Source organism: Haliotis asinina, chromosome 16 (assembly GCF_037392515.1).
Source record: "Haliotis asinina isolate JCU_RB_2024 chromosome 16, JCU_Hal_asi_v2, whole genome shotgun sequence".
Taxonomy (NCBI): Eukaryota; Metazoa; Mollusca; class Gastropoda; order Lepetellida; family Haliotidae; genus Haliotis; species Haliotis asinina.
Window position 1 is genome coordinate 10,054,319 of NC_090295.1, and position 22,024 is coordinate 10,076,342.

At 41.7% G+C, this 22,024-nt stretch overlaps 1 protein-coding gene across 2 annotated transcripts in view; it reads left to right on the forward strand.

Annotated features, from left to right (window-relative positions):
- The window catches only part of LOC137268600 (cationic amino acid transporter 4-like), a 41,785-nt gene extending 21,759 nt beyond the window's left edge, over positions 1–20,026 (forward strand). For both annotated transcript variants that reach the window (XM_067803171.1, XM_067803172.1), the window contains exons 2-4: positions 12,482–14,093; positions 14,654–14,762; positions 15,654–20,026. In XM_067803171.1, coding sequence (XP_067659272.1) covers positions 12,495–14,093; positions 14,654–14,762; positions 15,654–15,844 — 1,899 coding nt within the window. In that variant the 5' untranslated portion in view covers positions 12,482–12,494 and the 3' untranslated portion in view covers positions 15,845–20,026. The remainder of the gene's footprint in view (positions 1–12,481; positions 14,094–14,653; positions 14,763–15,653) is intronic.
- Positions 20,027–22,024: the final 1,998 nt, after the last annotated feature.

Genomic DNA, 22,024 nt, shown 5'->3' on the forward strand with positions numbered 1-22,024 from the left:
TCTTCACGGGTACAGTTTAACGGCGTCGGTTTTATTTTTGTACAACGTTTCCGAATCGCATGCGCTACCCGACAGGATGTGATATTCTTCACGAACACCTGGGTCTAGATTTTCGAAGCTCCCTTATCGCTAACGGGGTCATAAGGTAATGTTAAGTTAAAACACTTTCGACTATCTTTGCGCTAAAAAGAGCTTCGAAAACCTAGATCCTTGTGCCATCACTGCTTACGTCCAATGAAATCCTTTTCGTCGGATAACTGAGACTGGTTAATCTCTGGCCTTCACATTGGGGTTAGTGAGTGAGTGAGTTAAAAATTAAACTTCAAGTTACTTTGGCAATATTTCAGCCATATCCTTAAGTTGACGTTTTGTGCTTTCTGTTGAGGGACTTGGCACGTGTATATTAACGGCGATGAAAGTGCGATGATTTGGTGGCATCTCTACCAGTCAGTCAGAAGGGTATATTTTATTCAGCAAGGCCATGTGTATTAATAGCGTGCATATTGTTGAAGGCGAGGCTGATTGAGCAGAATTGGCTGTTTTATATGTATAGCGAGGAAAGTGTGAAAACTGACATCTCTATTGTACAGTCTTTAAGATGGTTATATTTTGCTCAACTTAGCTATGTTGATAAGGAGCGTGCATATAGCTGAAGATGACTTTTGTCTTAGCACAAGTTAAGATGAGCCTTCCTTTTGTGATATAGAATCGCACAATTCACTGCGATTTAATCAAGATAGTGAGTGAATGAGTTTAGTTTTATCCAGCTTTTAGCATTATTCAAACAATATCAAGGCGACGGACACCAGAAATTGGTTTCATACGTTGTACCCATGTGGGGAATCGAACCCAGGCTTTTAGCGTGACGAGCGAACGCTTAAGCACTTGGCTACCCCACTGCCCCTTTAGTCAAACTAACCACTGCACTTCAGTAACCTTTCTATAACAAGTGAGGAAGTACGTCCTTTTGTCCTCATTTTTACAGAAAAATAAACTGTTGACAACAAACAGTTTGCACCGGAGCCAAAGAGACTTCAGAGGTTTGGTGATCAAAGCCATGGTGTATACTAGCCTTGTCGTGGCGGAAGAATACTGTGTGGGATGTGTTATTTACACCAGAAAGCGGACTATGTCTGGGCGGACGAATGGGTTGTCAAGGACGATGTTGTCGCCGCCGCTGTTGTAGCTTGTCACGACGTAACACCGAAACTCTATGTATTATAACACCGTAGGCTAAGTGGGAACAGGGGTAGCTTAGTGGTTAAGGTGTTCGCTCGTCACGTTGAAGACCCGGGTTTGGTTCCCCAACGGGGTGCAATGCGAAGCCTATTCTAGCGTCCGTCGGCTTGTTATTGCTGGAATGTTGTTGAAAACGGCGTAAAACCATGCTCACTCACTCACTCACCTCACCGAAGGTCATGGTGAGACAACATTAAGTCAAATTCATGGATAAAGTTAAATTATTTGTTCAGAAACGAGAATGTGCAGTTTCGATAATGTGCTGGGCCCTTATGACCTTCAGTAAATTATCACTCAATCAATTTTTTTTCTGGAATGTTTCCCCTTTTTTCTTTACACGACCCGTCATGTTACGATAACTTACGCTATGGCATAGGAATGTCAACACCGGTCTAACAAATACAAACTTCTCTTTCTTAATTTTTCTGAAAGCAGTGTGAAATTGTGTACAGTGTAGTCTATTTTGTTTTTATTGGTTTGACTTTAACCAAATGGGCCTGCAGATTTCATCCAGGGCCCGTAGATTTTAAAGCCTGCAGATGGCCACCTGGTACATTAAGGAATTGCAAACACTGTTTACGCATATAATTACGTGTACCGGCCGTCCGCGATGGTCATTCCCGGTCGCAGTGTGACCAAATTAAGCCGTCACGTGAGACAAACTGAACAAATGCCTCTGTCATACACGGCAGTATCCGTGACAACGATACCTCAGTCTGTCCACTGAAACCCTGCACCAGGTCAGATTTCACTGGGCGATTATCTACCGTAATTATCCTAAGGCAATCCCTGGCGGAGAGTAGTCTTGTTGTGGCTGACGATTACATTCTGATTGTCGTATATCATGGCATGAAATATGTATACTTTCGAAAGGATTACATTGCTTGTCTCGCAATTACTATATACTAAAGCTGCACGCTGCGCACAACATTCAATCGCTGTGAAAATAAAACGGGGATTGTGGATCCCAGTAGCTTCAGGGGCCGCGATTGAATAGTTTATGGTTGATTTTGATTTAAACATATTTTATTCATTAAAGGATTGGGCGCAAGTTATCAAACTTAGAAAAGCCCTCTTATTTATTACGTTCGTCAGTCGTAACAGGATCCACTGTTTATGAGTTGTCAGGAAATAGTTATTAGTCTGCCAAGATCATATGTGACCGTGGGTTTAAGTGATGACGTCAAAGACGTGAGTTATGTCACGTCATATTACCCATCGCAGAGTTGCCATGGCAATACGACTGAGATGGCTTTGAGATTGGTGAGCTCACCTGCAAATTGTTCCTGGACAAAGGATGAGTGCAAGTCCACCTTCCTCCCAAACATTTTCATTTGGCTTGAGGTTATGACAGGGATAGGGCGCCCGCGGTGGATTCCGTTTGAAAAAAATGTTTATTGTTTAAGGCTCTACTTAGCGATTTTGAAGCTTTTTGTCTGTTAATGGTCGAATCTGGACCGTACAATCATGTGATGGCCGCGGATTTTTCTAACCAAGTCCCAAGAAATCTAGGTTACCAAACTGTCTCTTGATAACAGAGATGGTGGTGTTTTTACCGTTCGCTCGTGAAGCCAAAGATTCCCCAAATGAAGACAAAATGTGATGCTCATGCCTCGTGTTTTTTTGCTGGAATATTCATTCCCTTGGAACCACCAGGGCAGCATGGAACTATTGACGATTGGCCACCCTCTTTGACTTCCCCAGTTTCCGAGTTGGCAGTTGGCTGGTGCATCCAGTTCACCTTAAAAGACCCCATATAAAACATGCTAGTTGAAAAGGGCTGTCACCTGACCAAACGGTGAATGTCGCTGTGTTGACGTCACAGACAGGCAGTCCAGATCTTAAAGGTCTTCTTCTTCATTAGTTTGCCAACGTTCTGTTTCATTCTAATTATTACCGAATTGCGATAACCGAGCTGAAGCGCTGCTGGTGGGCATTACTGAATTCATCACGTCCATTATGCACCATTTGTCATGTGCAATAATCAACGTGGGACTGAGATTACAAGGCGTTATTGATTATGTTCTGAGCCCCATATAGACAGACCTGGTCTAAAACATTAGATTAATTTCCTTTTTATACATTGTTGCACTTTTTGAAGGCAATCATCCTGTTTTTTAAACTAACTTTCTGGGCTGTTAAGAACGTTCTCCATAAATGCTGTGTTGCCATGGTTCGTATCCAAGAGCTATGGCATGTCAAATATGATAAAACTTGAAAGAGTTTAATTCATGCCTGGTCTTTGACTGACAAGGTATTCAAGTGATCACAGAAATAGAGATTTCCCTGAGAATGTTACCAAACTGACTGCCACAATTCGATGATCCTGCTGACGAAGCAAAATAAGATAATATAGTCACTCTGAACAAACCAGAAAAACAATAAAAAATAATTGAGTGAGCGAGTGAGTGAGGCGGGGGCATCAGTAATGAGCTTCACACATTGTACTCAACATGAACGCTTTAACCACAACACTACCGCACAGCCCGTTTACACCGGAAAGAACGGAGCGGTAGGGTAGCCTAATGGCTAAAGCGACCTCTCGTGACGTCGAATACCCGGGTTTGATTCTCTACATGGGGACAATGTATGTAGCCCATTTCTAGTGTTTCCCGAAAGTGACTTTGCTGGAATATTGATAGAAGCGACGTAAAACCAAATTCGCTCATTCTGAAGAAACACTCCCTAGTGTGTCTGAGACTGGAAGGCAGTCTGTTGAATCCTCATTGTACCTACTATTTGTTTTTACCCTGGCTGTCGCTCTGCATTCAGGAATAGATGACGGAGTATTCGCCTAGGTGCAAACTGTGTAAGACCAGAGCGTCAATGTTTAACTACAGCGCGATAGCTCCATGGGATAGTGTTAGTGAATTTAAGTTTACGTCGCTTTTAGCACTATTCCAGCAATATCGCGACAGGGGTCCCCAGAAATGTGCTTCACATAGTGTGTACACGTGGGAATCGAACCCGGATCTTTGGTGGGACAAGCGAACACTTCAATCACCAGCCAACCCCTATCGTCTTCCTCGGGTTTGAACAGAAATAGAAACGACTTTCACACACATTTATGCTCACTTGCTAACCCTTTCACGTCGGTGTCTAAGAATAATGGTCTAGGAACAACAATTTCACCTGACTCTACTTCTGAGATGGGAAAGTGTCTCCATAATCTGGTCGTAAGAAAACGCAATGTCAGCTCAAGTCCTGAAAACCGGTCAATCTTTTGCGATAATGACATTTGCTGCGGATTGCCTCGGTAGAACATGATATCTGTCTGTTTAATAATTCATCCAATAACCGCCAGAGCGAGCTCTGCCCGACCTTGACATTTGGGGACGTCAGAATCGTGACACATGACAGCGACTGAAAACAATGTACCGAAGTGAATATTTACCACATGCCTTTTATGTATTTGGATAAAGAGGTCGGTTTTGAACACTTGTTTGTGTGAAGAAGTGACTAAATATTGGTTTTAGCACTGACTTACAGATTCATTAATGCGTTGTACTTGTCATCACAATCTGTTGTGGTAGTGTCAGAATCTGTTTATTGTAGGTTCCAATCCCTGATTCTACATGATCAGGGTATTTGGTGTCTTAGCACCGTGCCATTCTCTAAGGTTTGTCAAAGCTTAAAGGTTTTGATAAAAACGACTGCTTCTCACTTGACTTTTTCTTCACCTTCAACTGTTTCGTCGGTATTTTCGTGTGAGTGAGTGAGTTTAGTTTTATCCATTTATCATATGCCTTTTTTGTGTGTGAAACCATAAAAATTATTACAAAACCTTCATACATGTGCTTTACCAGCTTTATCGGTTCTCAGAAAATAATACTGCAATACGCATGGTTTAATAAGCATATTTCGATACACCGGTATACCGGCAATACCGTGCAGCCCTGTCTCAATATAACACGTGTACAAACAGTACTTGTGTAATGGGCATTCTAGAAGTTGGTGGGTCAAAAATGAAACATACAGCTTTATGGATTACAACTTCATGTTTATTACGTAGAGCGACGTTTCCATGGAGATTCTTACATTGTTTTCACGCTAAATGTAGCTTGAAGAAGTTGTAATCCGTAAAGCTGTATGTTTCATTTGTGTACAAACAGAGAATTGCCCCGGACATCAATTTTGCCTGTGGTGCTTAAAGTTTGGAAGTATTCGCCTCATGTCATATTCAACACGTTTGGAATAGTTTATTAAGGTATTTATTACACTATTCCTTCTTAAAACATTTTGCAGGAATGGCCGAAGGACATAGGCCACAGGATCTATCCTAGATTAGGCTTGCGTGTTGCTCAAAAGTAGTAGACGTCAGTGGACGCTAGAGGCCGACTTCTGGGAAGCTGAAGGCAGCTTGTCACTCAGTTCTGTGGAAATGTTTTCTTTTTTGTCACTTTGGATCTCTGTGTATTGGCTAAACTTTGAAACAGTTGAGACGATGTCAGTTGTTCACATTATTCCAAGATATGGTCGATAAACAAGCATTTAGAGTGAAATTGTTTGATCAGACCATCGATTTACCATCTTATACTTACTAGTATATGCATAAAGGAAGACATCAGTGAACAGGGGACCACGTGTGCTTTGTGTCCATCGGAGGAGTCTGACATATATGTGTGAATCCCGTATGAACTGTGTGAATCCTGTATGAACTGTGTAAATCCTGTATGAACTGTGTGTGAAGCCTGTATGAACTATGTGTGAAGCCTGTATGAACTGTGTGTGAAGCCTGTATGAACTGTGTGTGAACCCAGTGTTGTGAACCCAGTGTGATGCCTTTATGAACTATGTGTGAAGCCTGTATGAACTGTGTGTGAAGCCTGTGTGAAGTCTGTATGAACTGAGTGAAGCCTGAATGAACTGTGTGAACCCTGTGTGATACCTGTATGAACTGTGTGTGAAGCCTGCATGAATTCTGTGTGAAGTGTGTTTGACCGTTGTATGAAGCATGTAAGTACTGTGTGTGTACCGTGTAGAAACCCTGTTAGCCGGTCCTTGTGTCTGGAAAAAATAATAGATCACCAGTATCCTGTGTTGTTTAGGGTACATTTGTGAGGTGATCGTGTTAGCAAGGCCTGACCTACATGATTAACACCCGAATACATTTTACCAGCCAATTTGTCTGCCCGGAATTGTGTTTACTGTGTATTTACAGGCACCGTCAAGGTAAGGCTAACCTCGTGGCGGTACGCTAACATATGTCAAACCCGGTCTGTGTATGAGACCACATATATGGCTGTAGGATTACTTGAAGATTCGGGTAAGAATGTGCGTTCTGCTACACATGTCTGTCGTAAGAGGGATTAGTTAGTCGTCAGGACTAATTGACGAGCATGGTTCGTGAACACCTGGCGTCATCACTGATGATTCATGCATATATTTGTCACTTCATGTTTGTGAGCTGATGGGTTAGCTTAATAGTAGTTTGCTCGTCACGCTGAACACCCGGGTTCAATTCTCCATTAAGGGTAAAATGTGTGAAGCACATTTCTTATGTCCCCCGCCATGATACTTACATACTTCATGTTTGAGTTTTACGTTCATTGAAATCTGTTTCGGAGGATCATTTGCACTGTTTAGTTTACGACATGCACGTTGTTTATTTTACGTGATATAAATATATCATTTCTAGCATATAGATTTTCTCGGTTGTGAGTTGAGTCAATGATAAATTATTGTATGATGTTGGAAGTATCTGCAGCGAGGCTGATTACAGGGACGAGTCAAGGACTAATTATCTCGAATCCAATCCACCTAATAATCATCACGCCATAGGTTGAAAGTAATTTTCAAATCGCGTGCCTCAGAAAACTCACCATCTGTACATGGCCTCTGTCAATGGCCAGCTTGGTAGTAGACAGCTTGACTTCCGGTGCTAAGGATGGCCTCCTCCGCTTGAGATTCTGGGTCAGGAAAGAACTATCCCACTATCTCACGTGTCGTCGGTATCGATTCACATAGGGTGGTGAGATAAGACTGGTTGTACGTCATGGTGCGACTTTGACGTTGACTGATAGTCATTCCGTCAGACACTGGTCCATTCGCTGTTAAAGGGACTAAGACGGCATATTGATGTCTGCGGCGAAAAACACCACTCACTTTTCACACTTACCGTCGGTACGTTTACAAATGTAATCGCACACTTTTAGGGAATGGTGGAGTAGTCCAGTGGTAGAGCATTCGTTCCTCGCCTCTAAGACCTGTGTTCGATTCCCAACGTGATGGCAACATGGGTTTACCGTCTTGGGTTTACCGTCGTGGATTTGCTGGTATGTTCTTAATGTCGTCCTCAGCAACGTTTCAGCCATACGGCAGTGGACTGTAATTAATCGATTCTGGACCAATACAGTGATCAACAGTATGAGCACCGATCATTTGAGATACGATGGCTATTGTCAATAGATTTAGCGAGTGTGACCACCCGTCCGTCTTGCGACAAGCATATCTTGCAGAAGACATAAGTCGGACCTTGACGGGTCTCAGCAAAGAGTTTACCAAGTCTGGCAAACAGGTTCAAAAGGACGTTGACGGTACATTGAGTAAAAATTGTATGAATGGATCCCTGGAAACAATGATCACTTGTGTTGTCGAGGGCTTAGGTCAGTGATAAAACGACAGGTTGTGACATTACCGATAGTCACATGGCATGTATGGGAAACATGCTACTGGCTGGTATCGACATGTTGGAGATTTGCATTCTTACACGGATGACTGTTTACATGAGAATGTTCGTCCAATGTCCGCGTGAATGATTGTCACGTGTGTGAGGGATCGTTTAAGCCTCCCCACCTCGCAAATTGGTGTAATTAGGAAGAAAGATCCATGATTGAGTCTACAGTTTAGTCTGTTGTCATAGCAACCTGGAAGAACAGCAACGAGCTTTCTGTGGTAAATGGTTGCCATAATCGATTTAATCCGTGAGGAATTCCCGCACAGACTGAGAATGACACCACGTGAGAGGGTCCCGCGGGGGTCAACGGTGACACTGGAAACAGCCACGTGATGGGTGGCCCTAAGTGGCCGTTCCACATGTAAAGACACGCGTCCATGTTGGCCGGTACCAATTGTCTATCTCGCCAATACTGGTAGCGTGCGCATGCTGAAGTGTCATCTTGAAATGTTTAAGCAGAAAGTATGCAAAACAATGAATACATCTCGAACCATTAAGATCCTTGGACATAAAGATGTACTTATTCCACATGTTGTATTTCCCAAAGATCGATATTACCTCCTTTCCAGTGTTAACTTTGCCAGGCCTTCTCATAAACAGCGCTTTGTAGATTTGGGCGATAACCCGGCATGGATTATATTGATCTGTAGGTCCCAAGGACCTCAGTTAGAACTGACCAGAATAACTATCGAGATGCACAATATTCGATCGGGTTGATCGTGTGTTATCGTACTCTGAATGGCGTCGCTAGTTTGGAGGAAACTTGGGCCCTTATTCTCGAATCGTTCGTAGCCCTAAGAATTTTTTGCTCGTAGTCGGTGTGTCAAAAATGGGTCTAAGAAGTTCGTAGGGCTTCGAACGTTTTGAGAATTGCTAGAATGGGTGTGTTCGTAACTTAACGACCTGTTGTAACAGGCTTGCAAATGTGGTAGCGCTACGAACGTTTGGTGGATCTGACCCTGATCGCTTGATTTTGCCAAGGGTATTTTTATGTCGCCGATACATAGTAGTAACGTGGAGAAAGAGAACCTCGACTTCAGACCAAGCTGACAATCTCATAATTGGTTTCGTTTTTCAAAAGCTAAGCCAATGGCACACAATCAGAAAGATAGCAGACCATGGAGACGTTATGTCCAGTTCGTTAGTTCTTTCGACAGTCGGAAGCTTAGTGGGTAAAATCGTATTTTCAAACAACCGATGTGTTTTATTACTCAGCCACATTAGTCATGAGCTGTGGGTGAGTGAGATTAGTTTTATGCTGTTTTAACAATATTCCATCATTATCACTCCTGGGGACACCAGAAATAGTCCTCAGTGTATCCATGTGGGAATCGAACACGGGTGTTCGGCGTGACGAAGGAACGCCTTAACCACTAGGCTACCTCACCGCCCCATTTTGTGTAGAGATAAAAAAACAACAGCAGAGGCATGTACATGTTTTGTTTACTGTTAGTGACATTATGAAACTTTGTTCAAAGTTAATTTGTTTTGTAGATCGAGTAATCACATCCCAGTTCTGAAATGCCATCTTAGGCGCATCGACAGCTACAGTTCCACTTTAACCGGCAACAGTCGCATGACATACATGTCACACCGCATACTCCCATATTCAGATCTCTGTATCGTCCACATGGATACAATATGTGGTGCCCATTTCTTGTGTCCCCTGCCGTGACATTGCTGGAATATTGCTGACAGAGGCGAAAAAACATACTCACTGGGTCACTCACTATATCGTCACCATCTATTCGCAATCACGAGATTGTTAACGAGTTTCTTGAATTTATCAATGGAGTTAGTGTGGTTTTACATCGCTTTTAGCAATATGTCTTCAATACTAGTATCACTGCGGAGGACACCAGAAATTGGCATCACTCATTGTACTCGTGTGGAATCCAACCCAGATCAACGGTGTGGCGAATGCACCCTAACGTCCCCCACCATACATGGATCATCATGGAATCAGAGTGTGCGTGCGTGCGTGCGTGTGATATTACGCCACTTTTATCAATATTCCTGCAAAATCACGGCTCGAAACAGCAGAAAAGGGCTAGCTTCACACATTGTACCCATGTAGGGAATCGAACTCAAACGCTTTAACCACTATTCTTCCCCACCGCCCCTATGTGAGATGACAATGGTTTTGAAGCAGAGTTCAGTACGACGCACATTGCGTATACTATCGAGCACTAATGTTAGTTCGATATATACCGTAGTTCGTTATGTACCATAGATCGTTATATACCTTATTTCGTTATATACCATGGTTCGTTGTATTGCATAGTTCGTTATATACCAAAGTTCGTTATACATTGTAGTTTGTTATAAACCATGGTTCGTTATGTACCGTAGTTCGTTCTTTATACACTATAGTTTGTTATATACCATAGTTCGTTATGTACCATAGTTCGTTATGTACCATAGTTCGTTATGTACCATAGTTCGTTATATACGTTAGTTCGTTGTACATCACAGTTCGTTATATACCATAGTTCGTTATATACCATAGTTCGTTCGTTATACATTATAGTTTGTTATGTACCATAGTTCGTAAAATACCATAGTTCGTAATATACCTTAGTTCGTTATGTACCATAGTTCGTTATATACGTTAGTTCGTCATTTACCTTAGTTCGTCATAAATCATAGTTCTTTATATACCTTAGTTCGTTAAATACCATAGTTCGTTATATTCCTTAGTTCGTTATAAGCCCTAGTTCGTTATCTGCCATAGTTCGTTATATACCTTAGTTCGTTGTATACCATAGTTCATTCGATATTTATCCCCCCAAAATATGTTCCACAGGAGATACCGCTTGTGTGAGATTATATATCTCCTAGGAGATATCGTTTTGACAGTAGATTTTGTACGATGCCTTGGCGGTGCTATGACGTTATGAAGCTCATGACGTCACAATGTTATGACATCGCTGCCAGAGGTGTAAGTTTTTCATTGAAAACCAATGGAAAATGATTTTGGATGATAAATAGACTCTCACCCTCCCGTCTACAGATATCAGTTATATCAGTATAATATAAGCCTCGCGTATTTGTAACTTTATCAACTCTTGTTGATATAATTGATACCAATAGACACTTGGGTGAGATACTCTATATACTATAGTTTGTTATTTACCATAGTTCGTTATTTACCTTAGTTCGTTATAGGCGTTTCCAGTAAATTATACTGTAACCAATTGAACGAATAAAAAAAGACAACAAAAAAGAAACATAAAAGAAAAGGGAAAAAATAAAATAAAACAATATGCAATAAAACAAAACCAGTTTGTCATATTTGTGAGTTTGTTATAAGCATTCATACACTAGTTTACTGTAGTGACGGGTGTGGCTGCTTTCACTAGTTCGTACGAATGCCGGTATTATAGCACCAGCGCGCTTAGATACCAAGTCTCAGCTTAACATGAATACCCAACTCACACCCAAACGGACGCGGGTCCGCTCTTTCTTGACCAGTACCCGCAATGTCGAACACCAGGCACGGTAACATCAATTTGAGTATTTTGAACGGGTGTGTTTGAGGTATTAGCAGATCGAGCCAGTGTATCCACTAGAAGACGTGGGTTCAAAATATGATAGAATTGCAGAATACAAATGGATCTCACCGAAAGTTATCCGTCATGTTATTAACCCGTTGGTTGAAGCTAGACTCCAGAGAACGAAAAAAACGAATAATGATCGAACATTGAAATGGAATGTAGAAGACAGAAACAGTCCCTTGCCGTTACTCCAGAGCTTCATGTAATCATACAGTGAGATTGAGCTAATGATTCTATGTTTAAATACCATTACCAATTTACATGCAGTTGAATCAATTTGCTTTTTACAAGCTTCCTTTGAAATCAAATTAGAAATATCGACTGACGTCGATTTCCTCTGTGGCCAATCTTGCTTAACAATGGCGTGTAATGTCCAATGTGACCGTCCTCCATTGTTGTATGCAAAGTGAGAGTGGTTTGTAATGGAATAGCGATTGGGAGTTTTGTTGACTGTGTTTCAAATTGTACAATGCTGCATGATTATTGAACGGAATGTCCACTGAACCTTGTTTACAGAACAGACATATTCGTAAATGAGATGTGTGCTGGTCAATGGGCATTCTGTAGCAGTGGCCCTAAATGTCCCTTCGTAATGAGAGCGGGCTGCTGAAAGAGGTCGTTCCGCAGATGGTACACCGGGAATGGGCTTCACAAATTGTACCTAAGTGTCTTGCATCACATGTGAATGCTTTACAACGCTTTGATCTTGAAAAGACTTGCAAACATTCATCAGACACACACGATTTTGTAAGCATAAACTGTACGCCTTAGTGAGTGAGTTTTAGTTTTACGCCGGTTTTGGCAATATTCCAGCAAAATCACGACGGGCTTCATGCATTGTTCCCATGTAGGAAATCGAAGTCCGTGTCTTCAACGTGTCGAGCGAACGCTTTAACCACTAGGCTACCCCACCGCCCCATAGACTGAGTGTCACACTGGTGTACAAACATGCATGTCAAGTATTGTCCAATTCATGTCAGACACCTCAATACCTGTCTCTCTGTTCCAGACCACCGTTCACGATGTCCTGGCTTCAGCGTTTCATCGGCAGAATCACGCGAACTAAAACTGTCAACGATGACTTCCATGAGACATCTCTTCGAAGATGTCTCAACACTTTCGATATTACCATGCTTGGGATAGGTCACATGATTGGAGCAGGAATATATGTATTAACCGGAACAGTAGTTCACAACAAAGCCGGGCCCTCCGCCGTTCTGTCGTATCTGTTCGCCGGGGTTGCTGCGCTCCTTTCTGCACTATGTTACGCCGAGTTCGGAGCCAGGGTTCCAAAGGCCGGCTCGGCTTATTCCTACACTTACGTCACCGTTGGAGAAGTATGGGGCTTTGTGATTGGTTGGAATGTTGTACTGGAACATCTGATTGGCGCAGCTGCCGTTGCACGTGCGTGGAGCGGGTCCATCGACTCATTGTTTAACGGAGCTATAAAAAACAGCACCATTGCAACAATTGGGTACATGGGCAAGGAAAACGAGTGGCTGTCAGACTACCCTGATTTCTTGGCATGGGCGATAACTATAGTAGTGTTCATCATCGTAGGTACCGGAGCAAAGTTCTCAATCCATTTCAACAGCACCTTTACAATACTAAACGGAATTGTCATTGCCTTCATCATCTGCGCAGGATTCTACTTCGCCGACATCGACAACTGGACCAACACGAACAAAGGTGGATTCTTTCCCTTCGGCTTCGCCGGGACCCTAGGTGGCGCTGCGTCCTGTTTCTTTGCCTACATAGGATTCGAAGGGATCGCTGTATCAGGAGAAGAAGCCAGGCATCCTGAGAAGTCGATACCGATTGCTACAGCTACCGCCCTTGCTGTTGTGACGGTTCTGTATATGCTCGTCAGCATCAGTTTAACGTTGATGGTACCGTTTGATCAAACTGACCCGACAGCAGCTTTCCCTATGGCGTTTGCGTACAATGGAGCAACCTGGGCCAAGTATATTGTCGCAATCGGAACTCTTTTCGGCATAACCACCTCCCTTCTTGGCGGGGCCTTCTCACTGCCACGGTCCGTTTATGCAATGGCGGATGACGGACTACTTTTCTCGATATTTGCACGTGTTCATCCGCGCACCCAAACTCCAGTATGGGCTATAGCGGTGTTCGGCTTTCTAGCAGCACTGGGCGCCTTGTTATTTGAAATTGAGACTCTTGTCGAGTTCATGTCCATAGGTACTCTGCTAGCCTATACCATAGTTGCTGCTAGCATTATTATACTAAGATATCAGCCAGTTACAAAATGTCAGTTTAAGCTGAAACCAGAGGAGGCTCCCCAGGATGACGATGCGGTGTCTGAGAAAAGCATTATTATGAAGAAATCCAAGAGCCATGATGACTTCGGGAAGTTAAGATCAAGCCTCAAAGAACTTCCCATCCTACGCAGGTTTGAACCCGGGAGTTGTGTCACCATGGCAACCGTGCTGATGGGCGTGCTAATCATTTGCCTATGTGTAACGTGCATATATGGCTTTCCGTTTTTGACTGGTGCCACCTGGTGGATAATTGTCCTCGTCATTCTGTTCGGGGGTGGGATCGTGTTTTTCTACCTGGTCATAGTTGCGCATGAGCAGAACGACGCCTTCATGACATTCCAGGTATAGAGTCTTATTTGTTAAAAACAAAAATATATGATTACTGTCATATCTGATTATTAAGTGAACTGTTCAAAATTACTCTGATATCAGGAAATAACAGGACAATCCCGTCGTAAATGACGTCCCGTGACATATACAATCATCAAAATTAACGATATTTATCTGTTCAGCTATTCAGGTACACGGAACTTCCCAATTTTTCCAAAGATATTACCAGGGAAGGGTGAATTTAGCATTTGCAAATTTTACATGATACTTTTCGTACCCTATATATATGCTAATATATATATACGAAAAGTATCATGTAAATTTCGCAACTATTTTAACTATTTCAGCGCTAAGAGAGCTTCGAAAATCTAGGCTCTGATCTTGTTATATATCTAGGCCTAGGAGTCCAGGGATGTCTGTTTGTTTAATATCGTCATATATGAAAATATCAAATGTATTTCTTTCAACAATGTGGGTATGAGTTTGTGACAACCTAATGATAACTCGGTCTACTGAGTAACAGGCACAGTTCACAATTCGAAAAAGTAATATATCATCATGATTTCTTTCAGATTCCCTTGGTGCCGTTGCTGCCGACGTTGTCCATGTGCTTCAACGTCGCCCTGATGTTCTCTCTGTCGTATCTCACGTGGATACGTCTGGGAATCTGGATGGCAGTAGGTGAGTTCTTTGTGATCAATACGGTACGTGACAGCCTCATTCTCATGCACTGTGAGGGTGTATTTTGTCAATGAGAGCTGCGGGTCAGTTTAAAGAAAGAATATTTTAGTAAATTTATTTATGACAGATTTAGTTTGACAGGAAACGGTCAAAATATGTGTCACAATGTGCGAATAATACTCTGCGTAAATACCTCATGGCATGAAAATAACAGAAATATTTCCTTCCTTCTTGCCTAAACGGTCACATATAATGACCCTGTGTTTGGACAGGTCCTCGTCAACCCGTGCTGAATGTTGGAGGTGACTTATCGTGTTTTTGTCTTGTTGTATAAACTGCAACCATCAAAATTAATTCACGTCTATTTGACCACCACATGTCTTCAAAACCAAATTTAATGGCATCGATTAATTTCGTTGTGCATTGTTGCTTTATTTGAGATATGAAATATTTCTCGGAAGCAAAATATTTTAATGATAAGAAGTGAAGGAATGCCCAATTTTCCCATTATACCCGTTAATCTGTGTTGCCATGAGAACGTCGATGTCAATGTACCTTATTTGATCTTATGATCTTTCAAAGTAATCAATAGAGATCTGTTTCATACAGGCTATCTGGTAACGAACTCTCTTATAACGGATTGATGGATATTGCGAACTGTTTATTGTGGAAGGGCTCCTTTGACGAAGCAACCTTACTAAGGTTAACCGTAACTCCGATTCTTTAACATTGCACCAAGAGTACCTTAGTGACTTACGATCACCTTAAAACTTTGTGGACGGAGGCCCAGGTCACATGCTATTTATAATTAGTGGTCCCTGGGAGTTCGTTATAACGGGCAGTTTACTGTACCAAGGTGCGAGTATCATGCGATTTGATGTGTCTCTCCAGGTCTAGTGGTATACTTCGCTTACGGGATGCACAACAGTCGGGAGAACAAGTCCGAGACGGGGTATGGTCCCATGGTGGAGTACACTGGGGACGCCGCCCTGGGGTCGGGAACATCCATCAGCCACCTGGACGAGGAGATCAAAGAGCAACAACCACCCAGGAGGGATGAGGGGCTTCCGGCGGACTACTGAGGGGCCGCGGGGTTGGGGTGTTGTTGCTTGAGGTAGGGCTGAAGGTGAAACCTCGAAGGGATGATGAGGAATTTCTCGCTGCCAGCCTAAAGGGGAGGGATTAGGGCTTGCCAGCTGACGTCTGAGAGCGGATACGGGGATGGTTGACTGCACAAAGCGATCTTAGCGCCACAATAATTGTAACTCCATTCTCCAAGATAGGTTTAAGACAGTCGTAGCGCTAAGTTTGCTTTGTGCAAGTTGACCCTGAAAAATTGGGAGAGGTTGTTGGTGGAGCGTCGGCTGGGTAGGACAAACATTCGAAATTGACATAAACACAATCATGCAATCCCATAGTTCAGTACCTACTAACAAAGACACATATGGTCGTAACTGTAATACCACCATTAATGTTCTTATATTTTCAAGTATAAACAGTACAATATATATTTTTGTCCAAAGTATTGCAACTGAATGCTTGCGTGCAATGAAGCGTTATTTTGTTATAGATTATGAATGTCAGAATTGTAATGCCATATTGTTTGTAATAGTATATGCATATTCTGTGCAGTTGGTTATAGAATTATAGACTGGTCATATAGTTCATGTTGACATACGCTGGACCCTCGTTAAGTCCAAGTCCTGCGGAGGTCGATTATGTCTCCAGTAATCGCTGGTGTTCACAACCGGTTTGACGATATTGCGATATTACCGAAACGGACTTCGAGTTAACGAGATGTTTCTGTATTATTTAGTTTGATTCATTATTGTGATATTCACTTTACAGTGAGACATATTGGCGTGTTAATTATTGTTTATAGCTGCACCGTAAATAGTCGTGATATTACTGTTTTCACTCCGATGGAGGGGCAGTGTTGTAGCCTAGTGGTTAAAGCGTTCGCTAGTCATGCCGAAATCCCGGGTTGGTTCCTCTACATGGATACAATGTGTGAAAGTCACTTTCTGGTGTCCCCCGCCGTGATATTGCTAGAATATTGCTAAAAGCGGCGTAGAACTAAACTCATTCAGAGGCAACAGATGCCGATATAATCTATTACCATTTTAATTACAGCCAGTGAAGACCCTTTCTTATTTTATTTTTTATCCCTTATCTTTTATCATTTTACCGATTATGGGGTAGTTTTTTATATGCCTAAACATACCCACTTGCAACCAATCAACACAGAACATTAAATCAACAAATTTCACGATGAACGAATATGGAATATTGTACAGTTGGCTCAACAAATCTAACTATCCAACAACCCAAAAATTCATTTTAGTAGACATGCGTTTATTCACCCGTTACTCAGCGTCAAGTTTTGTGTGTGTTTTTTTTCATAAATTCCTTTAACGCGTTTAAAATTTGTTAAACAATTAAACCAAATGTATATTTTTAGATTACCTTGCTGATGCTTGTGCGAGTGTGCCGCATATATTATAAGATATACCTGGTTAGTTTTATTTCATCAAATGAAAACAGTGAAACAATTAAATTTACATCGCTGCTTGCTGGTTCCCACAAAAACATGTGCATATGAGGACGTGTTGTATCGTGACGTGTTGTCTCTTGATTGGTGTCCCTTTACAGTGTCTCATTGTTGATAATTTTATGTACCCACGGGTATGTATTTCCCGCGTGTATAGTTTAACTGTATTGGCAGCAATCATCTGGGCGATTAAAAGGACGCTGGGATAGCCTGGGTTTTACACATTTGCTCGTCACGCCGACGACCCGGGTTCGATTACCGCGCTAATCCCAGTTTTGAAGTCACCCGCTCTGCTAGAGCTGGACAATTGCCAAATGCCAAAGTTAAAGCTCAGTCACTGGATGATCAAACTTCGGGCTTGGGGGTTCATTTAACGGTATACTTCTTGAGGTAAAAAAACACTATAGTATAACAATTAATAATGTTTAAAGTGTAGTTGACTGATACATATATTTTTGTTGCATATCCGTAAGTACGTATTTATCAACAAAACCATCACCAGTATTTATTGAGTGTGAAATGATTTGCGCTAGACGGAACTTGATGTTTAATAGTGGACACAGCTGTTGCCTCACATCACCATTGCAGTGCAAATTCTTAACAAACGCTGCACAGGCATACCTAGACGAGCCCATGGCCCGTAAAAACAGTTTTATTATTTATTTTAAAAATAAAATACCGGATTACGATTGGGATATGCTTTTAAATACTGAAAAATACTTTCTCATCAACTCATTCACTGCGAAGTATTAGATAATGAATGTTATTAAAATATATGTTCTAAAGACCCCAAAAAGGCAAGGGCATATTTGTCCTCTCGGTTGTAAAAATTTGAGAAATTAATGGATCGTGTATATACTGATATATATTATATTTAATCGTTTCAACAGATGGATATTATGGATAAGCAATGAACACGCCAAACTGGCTCGTGTTAGAAAACAGACGGAGGGATTTTAGTCAGTGAAACGTGTAATAACACCCAAGCCCTTATTACTGGGTTTTCCATAATTTAAAAAAAATGACGTTACAAGTGGACCAACTAGTGCCCATATGCTACCTCGTATTTTGCGTGATGCCTTTTTGCGAGTTTCAGCAGCTGTTGCAAGATACTTCGTCAAGATCTATATCATCACACACTGCACGTATTGGCCACATGTTGATATCAGTGGAAACAGACGGACGTGTCGCAGTAGGGGCTTTACCCATACATTGCACGACACAGGGCCTAGATTTTCAAAGCTCTCTTAGTGCTAGGACTATCTCATCGCAAAGAGAGCTTCGAAAATCTAGGCCAGTACCGCACTCTGCTGAGCTTAGGTTCGGTCCCTGAGTGATAATCGTGAGTCCCTGTTCATCATTATTTTGTGTCCATGACTTTCAGCTCCTTAATGTTTTACCAAAGTCGTAAACATCACCAGTCTGCGTAACTGAAGACTTAAGCCATTTCTTTATCACCGATCGGCAGCTTCCAAAACATTTTGAAAATCAGGATTATATATAGATGAAATGCTAAACATCCCAAATCATTATCTTTCTCTATCACAGTGAATGAAATTACCATAAACAGTAAAATAAATCTTAAAGATAGACTGAAAATTTATGGAGTGTAACAGGTGTAACAGGTGTAACAGGTGAAAGACGCTGGACCGACACACTGTGATCCCTGATAACTGATCATAGACGAATATATGTTACCCACCTGCTTTCCTTACTTTGATATCAAGCCAATACACCAACTGGGAACAGTCGTCTGAAGTATAGCAAATTGCTGAGTTGCGTCCCTTGCGCCCACAAGGCACCGGAAGTGTTTCCAGGTTCGTCAGCACAGTGCGCCTGTTCAAGCGTTTCACAACATCTAAGATTTTTACGATTGGGACTTTCTGTCACGTTAAGCCGTCACCTTTCTATACCTGGAATGCTGCATTTTGAGAAACAAAACTAGTTTTCAGAATAAGAGAATTAGGGCATTATTCCCGCACAGAAAAGCGTTCAAGTTAACTTGTGTCACAGTGTTTAAGTGTGATTTGGGAGCCAAATCCGACATGATGATTATTTCTAACGATTGGGATTGGTGAAACATGATCATCGATTTGATGCTGACAATCCTGGTAACAATCAAGTCTAATTGGAATCGAACCCATAAGCTTAGGTTCCTGAAATGATCAGGGGAAACAACCCTGTAACGTCTGTACGAATTGAAGCTTTTGAGACGACACTGTGCCTGTGTCCCATCATACTCGCAGTAAACAATCCTTAATAATTGGTTTTCATGCATCAGCTTATCCAATGATAGTGAGTTCATTAATTACTTATACAACATGTACGAATATATTTCTGTCGATGCATCGCTGCTGAAACAACATTGAAGTATTATTTCTTGAATAATTACATAATATCATAACTGTTAGGTATTGTATATATGTAATGTACTGTATCTATTTATCGTTAAAAAGTATAGGCACTGTTAGGCTGCTAACTGGTTCTTTCAGAAAACAATGGCCATTTCCCATTACGTATTATTTTCTCTGGAAATGTCAGCTGTTTATGGAGTAACCAGGCGTGTAAATGTTCAGTTTTGTGAACGTGGTAAATATTTTGTGATATGTAAGTATATATATATATATATCCTACAAGTTGTTGAAGGCTTCGCTGTGTTGAGTAATCAAAAATGTTAATGGATGGATTATTTTTTAATAAAATGACAACTGTATATTTTCTTTGTCTTTTATGTGTGGTGAAACTGCATGACAAGCAAACAAATGCCTGTGCTTATTACCATATTTTTCGATATACATCATGTTATATGGGCATCGCGTAATCAAAGGAAGATCATTAATTCCTATCAGCAATCTCCATGAAGCGTTGCGTTGTGCGATGTCCACACATTGAAGTGAAGGTGAAAAAGACAATTTAAAGAGTAAATGTTTCACCAAATTCATCTTAATAAGGGACAGTAGCACTGTCTAGAGGTTAAAGCGTTCGCCCGTCATGCCGAAGCCCGGGTTCGATTTTGATGTTTGAAGTCCGTGTCTGGTGTCCCCCTCAGTGATAGGATATTGCTAATAGTGGGGTAAAACTAAAATCACCCACTCGTCTTTATATGTGCCGTACAAGAAACAAATATACCATATACTATATATACTGTAACATGTAAAATGATTTTCTCAGAAATAATACAACTAAGAGTGTGATCACCACCCACTCTCTCACTCACACGCCAACCCACCTACCAACTCACTCACTCGCCAGTCCACCCACCTACTTTATCGGTCATCAGTGAATCTGCCAAGTACACCTTCAGCTCCTAATTCGATGAATGTTGAAGGGGAAAATGATGTCCAACAGGGCGAGAAACAGGATGTCAATATGTGCAAGACCCCACCAGTTCTAACTTTAAAACGCGCAAAACGTTCAAGTTTGTCAATTTCATTGTGTATATGAGTACATTTATTGACCGCATAGGTTTGTCCCAGAGTTTTGATAAGGAACAAAATATATAAAGCGCGGGGAATAACGGTGACGCTGGAGGGAGATTGTAAAAGAAAAGACAGACTGAATGTGAAAAAGACTGTGTCAGATGACTCGGTCGAATACCAAACACCAAAAGAAATGCAAGTTTCTAAAAAAAATGAAATCTTATAAAAGTATGTCGCCATGTTTATTTCTTCTATTTATTAACTTGACACAAAAACAGAGTTGTGTTTCTTTTGTTGTTCAATACATTACCGAGCTTTGGAATGTATTGAATATGTGATATTTCCACACGCAAGAAGAGACGCTATAATGATACCTAAAGAGGTGAATGTGCCTCATACGGATTATGATAGATACATTTGCCCTAATGTTTATTAATTTGCTATAAATTACAATGACCCGATTCCAGTTTTAAGCTTAAAGCTTGTATCTAATCTGACTCAGGGGCTAAACATCATGAACACGTTAAAGTGCACAGAGCAGCTTTCAAACAAAAGTACACGTTGTTCTCCGTCCGAAATAAATGGCGCATGAGAAGACAAGATGGGGAAGTACGGTAGTTTATTGCATAGAAAGTACTGCATTGAAATGACGAGGTGCACGAATGCTCGATCGTGTGCGTGTGCTTGTGCGTGTGCGTGTGCGTGTGCGTGTGCGTGAGTTTGCACTATTCGTCTGTGCTGATGTCGGTTATAATTTATACGTTATGGAGGGACATGTCACAGTTTAACATGGTTGATCTATACAGGTACATCATACCGATAAGTCCATGTCTTATCTCACTAATCAGGCATCGTAGCATCAAGTTTCATAACGTTTTTTCATCCCCCGATCGAGGGTAGTAAGGAGTTGTCTGCTATTTAAAGCACCCGACGGTTCTAGTCCCCACATGGGTACAACGTTTGAAGCCCATTTCTGGTGTCCCCAGGTGTTTACTGGAATATTGCTAAAAGGGGCGTACAACTGAACTCACTCACTCACTCACCCATGATCCGATCTGCCGATGTTGCGCTGCCCGTAAGAACAGAGGAGGCGGCAGCTGATGACATCCATGCTGCATCATCGGGGACCTACATTGTGCCCTGGAGGGGCGTTGCCTTGATACCACGACACGAAGTCTTACACGCAGCACAACCATTGGTCACAAATCACTGTCACATCTACACACTTCCTCACATACAGACCCATGACGATCCGGATTAGAATAGGTCTTCAGTAACCCATGCTTCATGCT